The 18,913-nt window shown below is 32.4% G+C and overlaps 1 protein-coding gene across 3 annotated transcripts; it reads left to right on the top strand.

Moving 5' to 3' along the window:
• Positions 1 to 7,325: 7,325 nt before the first annotated feature.
• On the top strand, positions 7,326 to 14,151 carry LOC134708467 (glutamine synthetase-like). Of its 3 annotated transcripts, none has more exons than XM_063569020.1 (6): positions 7,326 to 7,457; positions 9,654 to 9,827; positions 10,874 to 11,035; positions 11,561 to 11,707; positions 12,028 to 12,355; positions 12,647 to 14,151. In XM_063569020.1, exons 2-6 carry the CDS (start codon positions 9,671 to 9,673, stop codon positions 12,933 to 12,935), a joined length of 1,083 nt encoding a protein of 360 aa, XP_063425090.1. In that variant the 5' UTR covers positions 7,326 to 7,457; positions 9,654 to 9,670; the 3' UTR covers positions 12,936 to 14,151. The 3 variants fall into 3 exon arrangements, with proteins under 3 accessions (XP_063425090.1, XP_063425089.1, XP_063425091.1); XM_063569019.1 differs by lacking the exon at positions 7,326 to 7,457 and adding an exon at positions 8,565 to 8,727; XM_063569021.1 differs by lacking the exon at positions 7,326 to 7,457 and adding an exon at positions 9,109 to 9,131.
• Positions 14,152 to 18,913: the final 4,762 nt, after the last annotated feature.

Here is an 18,913-nt window from a genome sequence, read left to right as displayed (position 1 = left end):
ATCAACACTGTTGAAATGGCGTATATGAAAAAACATTCCGTCCTGTCATTTTCATATCATTACTTCATCATATTAAAAAATGCTGAATATTCTCATCGTTAAAATGGCTGAAAAAAATCCGTCCTTAAGAAATCCCACCTCACTTTGGTTGTATACTGAAGAAAAACACCTTTACAGTTAGCATTATTAGTTATTATAGTGAGATTTAACAATATTGTATTTAAAAGGCACAATTTTTTTTCTCTTTAGTTCAGATTTTAACAAAATTTCAAACGCTGCCATAGTAAGTTTAGAACTAAACAACTTTTAATCTTTGTTCTTTGTAAGATCTAAGGGGAATTAACTCTTAATTGTAAAACGAAGATGCATGCTCTTTGTCATCAGAAAACTGGCTCAACCAACACTGCAAGTAGGCTGCCATGCCTGCTAGACACTCTTTCAGATAATGGTTTGATGATGGAGAATTGATTGTAGCCACTATTTTCTAGAGATTGTAATTTTGTAGAATAAGACAAAAATGAAAAGGGTGATGAAAATATTTGGCAGAAGTTAAAACTCATCAAATTTGTTCAAGCAGTGAGATTGGAAAATATAATCTTGGATGAATCATCATACTTACTGTATGTGAAATTTGTGTGTAACTTTATATTTGTTTAATACACAGAATTAGCATTTAAACTTTAAAATGGATTAGTTTGTTTTTCGTAGAAAAGAAAACATATATCCGGTTCTGTTTAATTATATTTATTACAAGACAGATAAATGCATTTATTATTGTGTTTTGAAACTGTGGCATTTAAATTTCCATTGATTTGAATAGAGGATTTTAAAAGGTGCACCCTGCTGTTTGTTTTTGTATTTTTTAAGATTTCATTAATGATTTGTGTTAGTTTATGTTTAGTTCAATGGAAATCCAGAATTTTTAAAGGCAAGAAGAACATTCTAGGAAAAAACTTATTCTCCAACCTTTTGTTTTACTAAGTTAAAAAAAATGTCAAAGCAAATGTTCACCATGGCAATAGAATAATAAAATCACGGAAATACAGTGCTATTTTGTTTATAGTGCCAAAGTTTCTATGTGCCACTTATTATATTGTATTGATAATTGTCTTTTTGTGAATTAAAATTTACTACATTTATATTTTTGAAAATGTTCAATGTAATTAAGTAAACTGTCCAGAAAATACAGTCGATCTTTTTTTCCATTCCAAGTAACAAGTTTTGTATCGAAGGGCATTTTTTATCAAATGTACAGTAAAAAGTTCATTTTGGTCTAATTTTTCCTCTGTTCAAAATATTTAGTCTACCATTATTTAGCCACTCCTTTTCTGAAGTTGTTACTTTAGGAGTTCAGAATTTTATTAAAGTTCCCTAGTTTAATAAAAAAAAAAAAAGAAGGAAAAATTATTTTCAAAATGGTTAACTTACAGCCTGTACCAAATTTTAAATGTAAAACCTAACCTGCTATGGGAAGCTAACAGTTTGTCCCAAAATGCCTATCCTTGTAGAAAAAAACATGAGTATTCTGACACCCTGCTTAATTCAACATTTTTCTGGTCCCCCAGTGTGTTTATTAAATAAATTACCTATACTCTTTTGAAAGTATCTTATCAGTGCTTTTGATGAGTCACATTTGTGGCAACTCTGATGCTTGAAATACTGTGTAAATATTAACTGTAAAGGGAAATTACTCCAAATAATTCGTCAGCTTTATATTTTACAAGATATAGTTTGTATATTCTTAGAGGGCAGCATCTGTTTATATCTGTAGATGACTATTTATTTATTACATTGTATACAATGTACAGAATTTTTTATTTATTATATTTATTAGATCTTGTACAAGTCGTTATACTTTAAAGAAACTCAATATTTGCCCCTGTAAAATCCCCCAAGGTTTACATGATATTATTATATATTGTTTATAAATAAGTTATGTTTTATATTTGTTATAAGATCTGATTTTAGCAAAAAAATATGTTTAATGAAATTGCTGTTTTGTGTTTTGAATGTGGCATTAAATCAGTTTTTGTTTTCTCAAGAATCAATCCATTTTGACAAATTTGTTAATGAATTACTGAACTTGTTGATTTATGTCTCCCGTCTTCTAAATGTTTGAAATAAATGACTATTATTTTATAGTCTGTATTGAATATGACTATCTTTTGGAAGGTTGTGCACATGGAAATCAGGATTTTAGGTTTTTATTGATATCACGAATAACAAAAATAATTATTTCTGGGAATAAGAGATATAACATTTATAAAAGGGATAAATACTACAATTGATGCCATAAATTTCCAAAAATATTGAAATTGTTTTTTTTCGTTAGACAATTAGATCCTTTTACTTTTTACTATACTGTGTTAAAACAGAAGATCTGCATCAACTTTAATTAACCATTCCTATTTAATATGTACCTTCATATCTCAATCAAAAATTAATTCACTTAAAATTTGATTGATTTTGATAACACTCTATTAGTCTAATGAACTCCCGTCATCTGATCAGAAAATTAAAACATAAATTGACAACATAATGATTTATTGATGTAAAAACTCTGAATTGTGTTATGTCAACCAATGAAAATCTGTTATTTAGTCATGCAAATTTAAACTACTTTTCAAAGTTTTAAACGTCATAATTACCTCCTTACTTGAGAAAATTCTGTCCTCAAAGAAACAATGAAATACAAATTAAGTCATTGGCAGATCATTTTATTTCATGTTTTCATTGATTTTATTTGCTGCTGAAAGTTCTTCCATTCAACCATAGTAATAAACAATTCACATTTTGTGAATTTTAATATTGTGATTATTATGGGTGTTCTTTGTGACAGGCTGGGGAGAAAGTTTTTGTTTTTCATACTTCATACAACTGTAGGCCAAAATCCTGCAAAGTTGTGAAACATAGGGACCAATTTACTCTAAAAGTCCTTCCTGTTCTCAATATTCTTTATTTCTCTTGGGCCTACTTGTTTAAGAATTCCAATAAAATTCAACATAAAGAGACACAATATGTAGTCAGTATTGGTTATACAATTATGACAAAGTGTTAATTGTCCATTCTATGTTGACAATGTAATTAATCTATAAATAGATTTAGTCAACAATAATATTTTGTATTTTTTCATAAGAATATTTTGTATATTTGTAGTCATTCATTTCATTTTTGTAATCTATGCAAAAATTGTAACACTTGTGCTTCTCAGCAGTAGAGGCATAGAAAATAAAATCTAACAGAAAAACTGATGTCTACTTGGTTTACTTTTCCAGCATTACACAGGCAAGACTAGTCACAAAGCATTCAAAATGTAAAAATACAATGATATTTGTACTGAAAAGTTGTTGAACGATAGTGATCAGTGCCTTATGAGTAGCAACAATACTGAAAAACAAACCTAATAAAAATTTGGCTTTTGGACTACAAATACTGTATTTTCCACATATTTCTTGTCAGTGTAGTTACAAGAAAGGTCAGAATCCTTCATTCAAGTTTATTTTTAGATCTCCAAGAAAAGAATCTTGTTGCAAAATTGATGTAATTTGATAAAATATACCTATATGAGAGGGTTTCTTAAACAAAAGTTAAACTGCTTAGTTTGTTTCAAGGTAAAGTGCTTGATTTTGGGTGTGACAGGGCTGAGGTTATTTGTTCAAGATTACCAATTGGCTAAAACCAAAAGATCTCAACATTGTATTTGCTGCTTTTCTCATCTCACAAGCACATTACATTTAGGATCAAAAGACTAAACAGCCGAGTGTCTGAATCATGTATCAAAGTGGCAAGCTTAAACCATGTTAATTTAATTATGAGATTGTAATTTCTGTCAATTCTTTCTTTAAGTGTCACACAACCAACTAGGGTGGTAGGTAGATACACTAAAATATAGGTCCCTTTACATCACATGCATAATTAAGCCTTAATTATTAAGCACACAAATGAATTGGTGAAAATTTTGATTATATCTTTAGAACTTAAATTCAAAAATTTATATCAATGTTTTGTTTGTCCCCTATGATAAAAGTCTCAGATTGAGAGGAATAGGGATGCTAATCAAGTGTTACTTTTGTGCATAATATCCAAGAAGAAAGATGACCTAATTGACTCATACCTTTATTGTATACAAATCAGTTACATTTCCAGAGGCGGATTTAGGGGGGTCCCCCCTTTTTGGAAAAAAATTGGTTGTTTATAATTATAGGAATCACTGAAGCGGGACTGAAGAAGTCAGTGCGCCCCCAGTTGTGAAAAATTCTGGATCCACCACTGATTTCTGTCTGTCATATGTACACTGTATGTGACCTCATGGATCAGAGATCAAGATTAAAGTCTTGTGGACAAGTCTATCTTAGATACTATCAGCTATAGGTCAAAAATATTGAACTGTTAATAATTTGTACATGTTATTGCAGAAGATTATATCTGACCTTGACCTCATTTACATGGTTTATTGGGTAAAGTTTAGTTTTCTGGGTATGACTGGTTCTCAGACACTAAGAGATCAACTATATTTGGTGTATAAAATGCTTGTAAAATGTATATTTAGGTCTGGTTGGGTCAGGGACTTTCTATACTAACATAGTAATTTAGTATAGAAAGTCATTGGTTGGGTTCATCCGATTTAGACCTGATTTCTCTGGTTGGGTTCATCCGATTTAGACCTGATTTGTGTGGTTGGGTTCATCTGATTTAGACCTGATTTGTCTGGTTGGGTTCATCTGATTTAGACCTGATTTGTCTGGTTGGGTTCATCCGATTTAGACCTGATTTGTCTGGTTGGATTCATCCGATATAGACCTGATTTGTCTGGTTGGGTTCATCCGATTTAGACCTGATTTGTCTGGTTGGGTTCATCCGATTTAGACCTGATTTGTCTGGTTGGGTTCATCTGATTTAGACCTGATTTGTCTGGTTGGGTTCATCTGATTTAGACCTGATTTGTGTGGTTGGGTTCATCTGATTTAGACCTGATTTGTCTGGTTGGGTTCATCCGATTTAGACCTGATTAGTCTGGTTGGGTTCATCTGATTTAGACCTGATTTGTCTGGTTGGGTACATCTTATCTTGACCTCAGTTGAATTTTCATAGTTGAATGAGTTCTATTGAGAGGGTGCCCGTTCCAGTCACACGCTTCAATGATTCCCTATATAAGCAACCAAATTTTTTCCCAAAAAGGGGGCCCCTGCCCCCCCCCCCCCCCCCCCTAAATCCGCCTCTGAAACCTGTGACTTTGCATTTGAAAAACTCATAGACTGTTGTATGGGTTAAATCAATGAATATACATACATCTCTGAAGAGAAAAATCATGTTTTAACCTCCAGTTTGATTATGGGTGGAGGCACTTCATATCTATTCATATCTATTCATAGTCTTAATTCTATGAAAAGGTTGAAGTGACAAACAGAACCCCATCGGCAATCAGTCTCTTATCAATTAAAAGTATTTAAGCCCCCCCCCCCTTTTCAATGTTTTAACCGAATACCTATGTTATAATATTTCCACTGTAATTCATTAGTTGCCATTTAGCTGACACATTACCCAATGACATTGTTGTATAAGTCGTAGTATATAATCGATTTCCTTTCTCAAGGTCAGTAAATTTATTGATCGAACCAAACATTTGTTTATTCGTAAGAGAATGATCAGATAATATCTTTGTTCATGACAAAGTACGAGAGCACTTTGCTACTGTATGTTCTAGTTAGCCAAGTTGTCAGTTTACTTTAGATTTATGAGTTTGACTGTCTCTTTGGCACTCTTTCGTCCCTCTTTAAGCATGTACAAGGATTTGTATAGTGACCATACGAATCATTGGCATGTATGATCATGTATAATTTAATTCAATTGAAAAGAGCACAATATAGAGGCGTGATCCAAATACAGACAATAATATATTCAAATGAAATATAGAAAAGAATTTTTTTTCACATTTGGAACGTAAACCAGTAAAAACTGGAATAGTGTTATTTTCCGTCACGCTGTTCACGTGTAGGTCTGATGCAAGTTACACACTTTTAAAAACACCTATCTATTTATAGAAGAGAAAAGTTTAAAATAGACTGTATCGCAGACATTTAAAGCTTATTAAAATAACCCAGCGTTAAATATGAAGTGGTAAATTCGTATGGATAAAATTCTTGAGTTTAATTTAACTTCCTCGAAACTATCGATAGAAAAGAAGTATCCCACGTTATCATGACTTTAATCTTATTCCAGAAATAATTTAAATCATGAGGTGCTAACAAAACCTCAGAAGATTTTCCCAGAACAAGACGGGTAAATTTTATTGATAGGAGTGGACCAGATACATAGATCTAACAAGAGACATATAATACAATATGTGATATGTTTCTGATTTAACTTATTCGCGTACCGTTGTTTATTTCGTCACAAATCTTCAACGGTTAATTGAGTTATGAAGATTTTAATTTCATTTTTAAGCCACAAGGATTTGTATAGTCTCACCAGAGACATATAATACAATATGTATTTTATGTCTCTGATCTCACTATACAAACATTAGCCACAACAACATAGAATAGAATAAAATAGAATATTTTTATTTCCCAAATGACAGGGCCCATAAAGGGCATAAAATCATATCAGAGACATATAATACAATTGTATTATATGTCTCTGATCATATGGTGTGTTCTCGCTTTCAAAATTAAATTTTCTTTTTATCAGAGACATATAGCTTGTTTATTTCCATCAAATAACAAATAACCAAAACAGCGACCATCCTAATTGTCGACTGGAATTGTAATTACCCAACATGTAACTTGTTTATTGTGACTTTTTAAATTAGGTAAATGCGTTTTGCAATGGAAAAATACCTTGAAGAAACCAGAAATTCGATACTTTGCGAAGTGTCAATAACATTAGGAGTTTTAGTAAACATGTCTGTTGTGGATAGTTGTCTCATTGGCAATCATACCACATCTTTTTTGCTATATGTAAATAAAGGTACATACATAAATAAAGTCAAACTCGAATTGTGAAACGTTTCTGGACAAGATACTAGATCTACCAAGGATGACGTTTTACTATACAAATTCTACGGACTTGAATGTACGACAGTCACGCAATGTAAGAGAACAAAAAATGAAAATTCAAATGACGTCTGCAAGGATATCATAATGTCAGATTATACTAATATGAATAAGGAAGTAACCGACTATTCAATGTCACTGTACCGTCACGAGTCCAAATATTTAATTTCAATTATCTAAAAATTAAAAAACACAATGAAAAACAAACAAAAGCAGATATAGGTAGGTATATTTAGAGAATTGTGTCATGTTTCGTAGAAAATTAAATCCCGGGTTGATAACTTAATTTCAGTGGGTCTACCCGTGATGTAATAGTCTTAGAACTGGATAACACTAAAAAATATCAGTCAAGTATTGAAGTGCGTGTAGGACGGATTATACTGATTTAGTATCATAATACCAGTGAGTTAGTTATTACTTTATGTTTAAAGTTAGATTGATCGTAAGGATACTGAATTGTTCCTGAAGTTCTTTTGTAAAATTGACTCCTGATGGGATAACATACTTATAAACTTTTGTAGTTGAAATTAATTGGTTCTGATAACTTGGACTTTTTTTTCACTTTCAACTGACAGTAGTTTCTGGTAAATAGGTTATGTAATGCCTGAATATATAAGTTTTAAAAAAAATTGATTTCTTTCTATCATGATACAACTTCAGTTCATGATCTCTACTTTCGTAAGTATGCTTGATCAAAGCAGACCCCTCTTAGGCCGAGTCAGTGGACCCTATAGCTACTTGTGAAAACTTCTTGATCCGCCACTGGATCGGCGACAGTTTTTGATATACCCTGTTTTAACTTGCAACTTCCCTGACGGTCTTATGTTTTCGGCTTACCCATCTAGCCGAGAAAAAAATAAAATGGGAATCTTTTAATTTAAATCCTTGATACAATATAATATGCAATGAATAGTCCATAACTTTTTATTGCTGGTGGGAAAAATAAAAATAACACAATAATTTTGAGTTACGAATTGACAATTTGTGCGCTTGCCAATAAAACAATAAAACAATCTTAATAGATATGAAGAAGATGTTGTATGAGTGCCAATGAGACAAGTTGAAACTCTCCATCCAAGTCACTCGCTATGATTTGTAAAAATACTTATATATATATTGGTTATCATGTGAAATATGGTCTACCACATAATAGTAGTACTAGCTGGTTATAATGAATGTTTCTATGTTGATCTTTATTGTGAATAAACATTTAGAAATATAAGATAAATATTTAGTAGTACACCCGCTCTGTCTGTGGTCCATAGATTAGTATTCCAACACACGCAACTACTCAAAAATTTGATGATGCCTCCGTTTTGGGTGCCCCAGGTCTTATAAATAATTACCCGATAAATATCGTCAAATATTTTGACCCTAATTATATATAAATCAGCTTATATAGCAGAATCAGTTATCATGGAAAAAGAGATAACACGCAAACTACAAGGTCAAGGACACAAAATCATTTCAATAACCTGCTGCAAAAATCATTGTTAATTCAGCCATAGTAAAATTAACCAATGAAATCGTTGTAATCATGAGACAACTACGAGGGTCATTCAATGCTCACCGCGGAAAAATTTTTAGTTGAAAAGAAGAATTGAAAGGGATAAGTTGTGTAAATGTTTTGATGCGGATATTTTTTCTAATTTTTACATAATTTACTTTAAAGGTAAGTTTTAATATTTCCATATTTAGAATTCACTTACTTTAATAAACAGTGACCACATTTAGACATTTAAAATATCAACACTATACTATCGTAAAATTAAAGTAATTTTTGTGAAAATTATATAAAAGATGATTACAGACAAGGTTTGTCGATTTTATTTTAAACAATCGTGTATATTTGTGTGATAAATATAAATTTCAGCAAATTATATGAATAGATTAAATCAGCTGATTTGCGCATGATAGTCGAAAGTGCAGTCGGTGATGCAATCGTGACCGCAAAACAGCTGATCGGGGTCAATAAGTAGGAAACCCCCACAAATGTTATGATGCAATCATAATCGATACCAACAAAGAAATCAGAAATTGCAATTTTAATAAAAGGGATATAGTTAAAAGAAAATGGTATATGTTGAAAACGACTTTATATAGAAACTTTATTTTTAATATAGATCAAATTATAATAAAAATACTGGAATTTTCCAGTATAAACAGTTTTACAAAACTCACTGATTTGACTTCAGATTAGTATTCAAGAAAGTAGGGGACTCTTGAGAACAAAATCTGTTTTTGTTTAATTAGGGACGTATATAGTCTAATATTATAAGTCCTTGGTTTAATGCAGTGTTTTTTCTGTATATATGTTAGAATAAAAATATCAATTTATTCTGACATACATGCATATGACATATATACATATGTATGTTGAAAAATCCCATTTTTTTTGGGGGGGGGGGGGTGCTATTGTTATCAGATCTGTTCCATATATTTTTTTGGCAACCTACTCTATACCCCAAATTTAAGAGTTTTCTTGAAGCTTTTGGTCTTTATCATTAAACAGAGTTGATCTCCAAATGCAATTGTATTTTTTTTTTATGAAGAATGTATTGAACTTTTTAATGACAAGATAATTTATTTTTAATTCAGGAACTTAAATCTCCAAAATGACTCAAGTTCATGTGAGTAAAGAGATTTTGAGTCGGTATATGGACTTGGAGGAGAAGGGTCGAGTAATGTGTGAATATTTGTGGATAGATGGCACTGGTGAAGGCATCAGGAGTAAATGTCGTACCATGGAATCCGAACCAAAGGAACCCAAAGGTAAAAATTCTGATTAACATTGTTAGGTGGATAAAATTACTGTTGGATTTTCCTTTCCGATCAACCCTCTCTGACATCAGCCCCCCTTTTCTACATTTTGTTGGAAAATTTATAGAGGAATGACTGGAGCAGCCCACCCTTCCAAGTTCAATGCTTTGCTTACAAGCTAGGAGTTGAAAAAAAATTATGTTTACTTTTTTTTTACCTCATCCTTTCTGAATTTGAATGGACCAGTATTAACCAGTTTGTTTATGACCTAACCCTTTTAGAATTTTAACAGTGGACCAGTATGTCAAGGGTGTATAACCAGTTTTATCCAGTATTGCAAACTTAACAGATCAGTGGCGGATCCAGACATTTTCATAAGGGGGGCCCCACTCAAGTTGTGCTTCAGTGATTCCGTATATAATCGACCAAATTTTTCCCATGAATGGGGGAGCCTGGGCCCCTGGATCCGCCTATGCAAATGGTTGCATCTGGCAAACAGTAAATCTAATTACATGTACTACCTTTTGCAAAAAACAAATTCAAAAAAATAGATTCAGCCGAAAAACCTAAAAATACATGAAGATTGGTGGATAGGTGCTAAAGGATGGGTTGGGGGTTACCTGGTGTTAGATCCCCCCTTTTATTGATGATCAATGCATTTGAACGGGGTCAAATTTTAAAGATTGCTGGATTAGCCAGAGGTTGGAGGGGGAGGGTTTTTGATTTAAGATATATATATCCCCCTTTTAAAAATTGTTGGATCTGCCACTGAAAAAGGGGGGGGAGGGTATTAAAAATTTATATAAAAATTTTCAAGCATACTTGAACAGCCTCTTTGCAGTCTTTTTTTGGATTTTCATCTTTTTCTTTCCTTATTAAAACTTTAATATGTAAAATAAAGATTCACAAAACACAATTCTCAAAAGTCCTACATGTATAATATTATGTGAAGAAATTTTCACAGCCTAATCATGCATACAAAAGTTATGCACCATTGGTATGTACTATAATATGCTTCTCAAAACTATAAACTGACTGAAGATCATTGTTTTATTTAGAATGTCCAGTATGGAACTATGATGGTTCAAGTACTTATCAAGCTGAAGGCTCAAATTCAGACATGTACTTAAACCCTGTGGCAATCTTCAAAGATCCTTTTAGAAGGGGACCACACAAATTGGTGTTGTGCGATGTACTCAAGTATAACAAAAAGCCAGCAGGTAAGAAATTTTATTAAATATAAACACCTGAGAAATATTTACACAATTTTGAAATAGTTCCTTTAGAATGTATGTAAAGGAAGCCTGTTCAAGGGAAACAGTTTATTTGAAACATTTTTATACTTGTGTAAAAAATAATAGTTTGAAAATAGACTATTATGTTTTGTGTATTTTTGATACAGTTTATACATCAGACAACTCAAAGTTCAGTTTTTAACAAGAAAGGCTGTTGTTTTTGGAAAATATTGTTTAGTACATGTATAAAAAAAAAGTATTGACCTGAAATTCCTGGTAATCTTTGTTTTCAATTGTAAGGAGTTCATTGTCAGATTATATTTAAATCATACAAACATATCAATTATGAAATTTAAACTTACAAATGCACATTTTGAGAGACTTTTGTTATATTCCAAGAAAAGATTTTAAACTATTTTATTGTTTACATAAAGGAATCTAGCATGCATGACGCATAGTAATATTTTTATACATGAGACTGTTATTAAAGATTTTTTCTCCTGTTTTCAGAAAGTAACAAAAGGCATACCTGTGCTCAGGTTATGGAACAGGCTAAAGATACCCATCCGTGGTTTGGTATTGAACAAGAATATACATTGTTAGATGTTGACGGACATCCATATGGTTGGCCTAAAAATGGATTTCCTGGTCCACAAGGTACAATAAAATTATAATTACAATAACGTTCAAATTATTTAATTTTGCAATTAAGCAGCAACAACCTCTCATTCCAAGATCGTGTGCATTTCCAGATAAATTGTGTACAATGTAGCTGAAGACATTAAAGTTGAGCAAAAAATATTTTTAAATGTTCTGTTCAAAAAAATAAAAGTATGTCAAAAAATTTACTAATCTTCATTGTACATGTGTCCACTGTCATATTGTCTGACTAAGTAAATCTGTCTTGTTACTGAATAGCAACATGCATATGATGAAATTACTATTTGCTCTGAAATAATTATGATTTCATCTTTTAGGTCCATACTACTGTGGTGTTGGTGCTAATAAGGTATATGGTCGTGATATTGTTGAGGCACATTACAGAGCCTGTCTTTATGCTGGCGTTAAGATTGCAGGATGTAATGCTGAAGTAATGCCTGCCCAATGGGAGTTCCAGGTCGGACCATGTGAGGGTATTGATATGGGAGACCATTTGTGGGTAGGAAGATATTTGTTGCACCGTGTGGCAGAAGAATTTGGTGTTGTTGTCACTTTAGACCCCAAACCAATTGAAGGAGACTGGAATGGTGCAGGTGCTCATTGTAACTACAGTACTCAAGCAATGAGAGATCCTGAAGGAATTAAGTACGTGTCATTTATATGTGTCCACACTTATTTTGATTCTCTACACAAGTAGGCAATTATGTCTTAAAATGTTACAAGAGAGACTTTAATATTTAAAATTACCTTGGTAAACTTGATAAACAGTGTTGATTCTTTCAAATCTAATGTGTTAAAAGATTAATAAATACTGGCATAGAAGAACTATTTTGAGCAATATTAAAGATGGTACATTTGATTTAGAAAACCTCCAGAAAAAAATTGACAATATGAAATAATATTTTTTCTAAAATATTGTTTTTATTTTACTTTTAGGGTCATTGAGGTTGCCATTGAAAGACTTTCTAAACATCATGTTCGTCACATCAAAGCTTATGATCCTAAAGAAGGCAAAGATAACGAACGCCGTCTGACAGGTTTCCATGAAACCTCGAGTATACATGACTTTTCTGCTGGTGTAGCAAATCGCGGTGCAAGTATAAGAATTCCACGTCAAGTAGCTGAAGAAGGCTGTGGATATTTGGAAGATAGACGTCCATCGTCTAATTGTGATCCATATGCCGTTACAGAAGTTATTGTTCGGACTACTGTTTTAGATGTTTAGATTATAAAATTGAACATTACACAATTGGGGTACATCACCTTATAAAATTCATCATTTCATTAAATTGTAACATTATTTAAGGTACAAACTTTTAATTGTATATTTAAAATCATTCACTGTACCTCCGAACATATTTACTGTATGGTTGTATTTTGATGAATTGGGATAATAGAATGTAAAAAGTTACCCATAGAGTAATTCAAACATTTATCTATTCAAATTATCACTACGCTAAAATGACATCCTCATCAACATCTTGGAATATTTACCTAGGATATAAAGAATGGAATATGTGCTATATGGATTTTGATATAGAAAGAATACACCTTTTTCTAAGAGATTGTACAGCCATTCTTTTATAGATATATATATATGGGTAGTTCGATAATTAATTGTTTTATATGAATAATTGATTTTTGGTACAAGATGTCACCAGTTCTAGATAGAATTATTATTTGCTTTGTACAAATAAGATAAATTTAAGCTATCATTATCACAGTAAACAGATCAATATCTAGAAAAGTTCATCTTGTAAACTTGGTTCATTGTTGCTAAGAGCTTTCAAATTCGATCTTGTATTTCTGTTTGACTTTCAAACTTCCATTATATAGGGCACCAACATTGCATGTGGATTTTGTCATGGTTACCTGCTAAATATAAAAGGAAATTAATTTTATAAGTATACATGTAGATCTAGAAGTTGAAGGATGAGAGAAAAGAAATTGCATGGTCGCTTAAAAAAGTGGTCACAGGGTACTTAAAAGTTTGACCAATCCATGGCTGTATTAACCATTTATGAGTGCTCATGACCACATCAAGTCAAGGTCATTTAAAACTTCCATCAAGTTTATATGCTATGTATTTTCCTTTACAGTTGAGCAATAGACCTAATTCTACTATGACCGTGTTTGTCTATTCAATTTTGATGGATGTATTGTTTCTCTTTGCCTAAGGGAAGAGTTCATATAAAAGGTGAAGGTCATTATGATTGACAATAATATATATGTTGATGACAGTTCAAGAAGTAGGACACTCGAATTGTATTTGTAAATAATAGGAAATCCTTGTACATGTACTTGCCACTATACTAAGTGTCATAAGTAAAACATTGTAATATTTAATTGTTGATAAATGCTATTTTTATTACTGTAAAACAGCAGACGATTGTGATAAATTGAATCTCTATGAAAATGTTAATAAAATTATTAAAAAGAAAGACGTTCTTTTTGAAGAGCCACACTTTTTAATTTAACAATGTTTGCTGAAAAATCGAAAATTGAATGCTTGAGGATTTGCATATGCTGCAGACATTGGAGTTGGAGAGATATGTATAAGAGTAAGAACATGTAGTTTGATTGCCACTGAGACAACTGTCCACAAGAGACCAAATCACACAGATATTACCAACTCATGATAGCTCACCATAAGGCCTTCATCAATGTGCAAAGCCACAACGGCATAGTCAGCTTAATATGAATGCTGGCTTCGAAATGACAATCGTCCTGAATATGCATGAAATATTTGCCAATGGACGTTAAACAACCAACCATCAATCAATCAATCGAGGTAAACGAGAAAATTAACAGCATAATTTATGAACGAAAAAACAAATGACCAACACTCTATAGCTCAAACACAGGCAACTGATAATTTATGAACGAAAAAACAAATGACCAACACTCTATAGCTCAAACACAGGCAACTGACAATTTATGAACGAAAAAACAAATGACCAACACTCTATAGCTCAAACACAGGCAACTGACAATTTATGAACGAAAAAACAAATGACCAACACTCTATAGCTCAAACACAGGCAACTGACAATTTATGAACGAAAAAACAAATGACCAACACTCTATAGCTCAAACACAGGCAACTGACAATTTATGAACGAAAAAACAAATGACCAACACTCTATAGCTCAAACACAGGCAACTGACAATTTATAAACGTAAAAACAAATGACCAACACTCTTATAGCTCAAACACAGGCAACTGACAATTTATGAACGAAAAAACAAATGACCAACACTCTATAGCTCAAACACAGGCAACTGACAATTTATGAACGAAAAAACAAATGACCAACACTCTATAGCTCAAACACAGGCAACTGACAATTTATGAACGAAAAAACAAATGACCAACACTCTATAACTCAAACACAGGCAACTGACAATTTATGAACGAAAAAACAAATGACCAAAACACTATAGCTCAAACACAGGCAACTGACAATTTATGAACGAAAAAACAAATGACCAACACTCTATAGCTCAAACACAGGCAACTGACAACTTATGAACGAAAAAACAAATGACCAAAACACTAGCTCAAACACATGCAACTGACTGAGACGGAACATACATAATGTGGTGGTTAAAACTAGTTTGTAGGCGCCAACCTTCTTGACTAGGCTTCAATATGCCAATAAGACTGCTGCTGACTCAAATGACCGAAAAGATCTGTTTTCATGCAAGATTGAATTTCAATTTGATGAGAATTTTTCAAAATTTCCTATCATGGCACACTGTTAAGGAAAAGGGAAAAGACTTGTCAGAATAATTGGTGTAGGATTGATCTTCGTGTACACTGCTACTTAGCAAGATGTTATTCCTTAATCCTAGCAACACTGCATACAACATTTGTTGACAGTTTCCCTGACTCCCTCATCCCCTTTAAGTTGCATATAGTCCACAGTATGGAACATGCAATTCAATTCAAAGCTTTATTTATAGTCGGCATGTCATATAACAAATAAACATAAGCTCTCTGAGCTTTTATAACTGGCCGACAAACGCATACATTTACATAACAATAATACACAATACAAATATTAAAACATAAAAGACATAGAACATACATTTCATGCACATTTAGGCTGCACTATTAAATACTATATTATACACATGCATAAGCACTAAAAGCAAACATAAAAACTAAAGCACAGCATTCACAAATTATAAAAAGCTTAGCAAACATTCACAAGAAGCAGCACTATTATATTTCAAGCTATAACATAAAATATAAAACTATGCACATGCATTGCAATGGCATGAGTTGCCATTCCATGAATTTATTAGACTCTTGAATTGGGTAAAAGATGTTTCAGTTCTAAAGTGGTTCGGCAACTCATTCCATAGTTTGGCAGCAGAATATCTGAAAGATTTCAAGCCATATCTTGTTGTTCTTACGTCTGGTATTTCAGCTAAATTTTGGTATCTGAAAGAATATTTTGTTTTTTTAATATTTATAAGGTCATGGAGGTATACTGGATTTTCATGATTGAGTGTTCTAAAGACCTCTATTGCCATGGTTCTTAGGCGACTTACTTTAAGTGATGGCATTTTTGATTTTAAAAGTAAGTCTTCATATGTGCTGTTGTGATCCTGGTAAATGAAGCGAAGTGCTCTTTCTTGTACTTTTTCAATTTTTTTAGTGTTGGCCTCGCTGCAGAAATGCCAGGACAATGAACAGAAATTAAAGTTTGACATGATAAAGGAGTGATATATTGTTAATTTTCCAAGTTTGTTTAAGTATTTGCCAAGTCTTTTTAATACATTTAGTTGTCTGGATGCTTTTTTGCAGATGTTTGATATATGCGTGTTAAAATTTAGTTCAAAGTCAATGGTGATGCCTAATAGTTTGACCTCTTTTTCACATTTTATTTTGTTACCTGCTAGATCAAATGTAATGTTTTTGCCCATTGTTTTTTTGCCAATTGCCAAAGCTTGAAATTTTTCAGGGTTTGCCTTCATTTGATTGGAAGAAAACCATTCTATTAGAGCCAAACTGTCTTTTTCAAGTGTGGAGATAACGGTGTCTATATCTCTATTTGCATAAGATAATGTGTTGTCATCAGCATAATTGTAGAGTGAACTGTTTGTGGTGAAGTGAAATATGTCATTAATGAAGATGTTAAACAGTATAGGACCTAGAATAGAACTTTGTGGTACATGCAGAATGAAGTTGTATTGATTTCACTTCGGAGACTTAATTAACAGTCAAACTTATGAGCTATGATTCCGACCTGATGATAGACATTTACAATTTTATTTGTATTATATTTCTCTGATGGAATTTTGTCACGAAGAGGTTATATAGTCACCGTTTTTGTCCTGGCCTATATCTGATATCTGACATATATTGTATAAATAGTTTTTAACCACTTTCTCGCGTACATTTGAATTTAAAGGGTTTTCAACTCGTAGTTGGTCTCAATTTGTTATTTAGAAGCTTTCCACATATTCCAAAAACTTTGGACCCATTATGTAGGAACTTCAGCATTGCTGATATATATTTTTGTAAAAGGTTAGCATAAGTGATCATAAGTGGTTTAAACAGTTAACTTTGTGTCTCATCTGTGATCGATGAATTCTATCCGGCTGTGGCGATGTAAACTTATTGTTTCAGAAGGTAGAAGACCTAAATGCGTCAAACGTTGAATGCAGTTACCTATTTTACGATGTTTCCGTTTGCCATATGTTCATTGTCCTTGACCTCATCTGTATGTTTCCGTTTGCCATATGTTCATTGTCCTTGACCTCATCTGTATGTTTCCGTTTGCCATATGTTGATTGTCCTTGACCTCATCTGTATGTTTCCGTTTGCCATATGTTCATTGTCCTTGACCTCATCTGTATGGCAAAGTTCCTCGTCTGCTTGAAAAGTTTGTATGTCCTACCAAGGAGCATTATAATTTTGGACGGTTTGTCTGTCCCGCTTCATATTATAATTTTGCCTTGACCTCATTTTCATGGTCACGAGTCAATGTTAAGATTTTGTGTTTTGGTCTGTGTTCAATTACCATAAGCAGTAGGTCAACTACAGTTGGTGTGTGGAACACTGAGTTGTAAAGTGTACATGTCTGTCTGACAGGATTCATCTGACCTTGACCCTTTTGTCATGAACCTTTATTGTTCAATCATTAATGAAAGTGAAATAGTGAAATAATATTTCACTTTCTAATCAGCCAGTTTATTCCAATTTTGTCAAAATAATCGAAGACACATCTCTGATTAATTATTCTCTTGCAAGTGAATAATTCGAGCTCAATTAATCCATATTCATGTGACCTTCAATTAACCCCCTTCACTAGAGAATTTAGATTGGTTACGCATGTAATTGGCGTGTTCGGTCATTAAAAGGAAAATAATGTCAATATTGAAAGTGAAACAAAGGTAAACAATTTCGTTGACGATTCAATCCACACACAAAAATATCACAGGTAGAAACGAAGATTAGTTTATTTGTTTAGAGTCATAAGAAACGATTGACCGGTGAAAAATTATGTTCTTCCAATTCTTGAACCAATGCATACACACATCATAAACTTAGTCTTCTGTGCTCGAATTTATCATTTTTTTCGTGTAAATTTCGTATAATCGTCAATTTTTTTTTTCAATCGGTCAGTGTTGTGAAAATATGGCAGGTAATTAAAGTTCGTGTTTTGAAGCCGAAGTTTAACGATGGTCACCTGTTTGTCAACAATCGACAAAAAATAAACAAAAAAGCATGGAAAGAGAGCACGTGTTTAACATGTGTATTCAGATAATAGTTTATTTTAAGGACGTCCATGCGTATTGTGATCACCGGAGTTTTACGAGATGGGTTACACTGAGGTCACTTTGCATACGGAAAATATGTCGGGGGAATTGGTTGCTGGAAGCAAGCAATTAAAATAAAGTAAACTTCTTCTAAATATGAATAAATTAAAGAATTTTCTTCAGAAAAAAGTATATGTACATAAGTTTTATAATGAAAACTATCCATTGAGTTATAAAAAAACATATGCATTATTTTTTTTGATTTGAGGTTTCTTATGACTTTAATTAACCTATAGCGTGAAATCAAACAGACCTTTAAATCGAATTCGACATGGCCGCAAATTATTTATGCTTATATCGGGTTATGTGACCGTCGGTAAACTTCGGAGGTCATGACGATGGTTAATAAGTTAGCGTCCAGACTAAAAT

This window comes from Mytilus trossulus, chromosome 2, assembly GCF_036588685.1.
Source record: "Mytilus trossulus isolate FHL-02 chromosome 2, PNRI_Mtr1.1.1.hap1, whole genome shotgun sequence".
Taxonomy (NCBI): Eukaryota; Metazoa; Mollusca; class Bivalvia; order Mytilida; family Mytilidae; genus Mytilus; species Mytilus trossulus.
This window is presented reverse-complemented; position numbering and strand designations above follow the sequence as displayed.

Bases quoted from the DNA above. Each gene is read 5' to 3' on its own strand.
- LOC134708467 (XM_063569020.1), top strand. From the start codon at position 9,671: ATGACTCAAGTTCATGTGAGTAAAGAGATTTTGAGTCGGTATATGGAC. The intron at 9,828-10,873 runs GTAAAAATTCTG...TGTTTTATTTAG, and splicing joins CGAACCAAAGGAACCCAAAG to AATGTCCAGTATGGAACTAT. The intron at 11,708-12,027 runs GTACAATAAAAT...TTCATCTTTTAG, and splicing joins TGGATTTCCTGGTCCACAAG to GTCCATACTACTGTGGTGTT.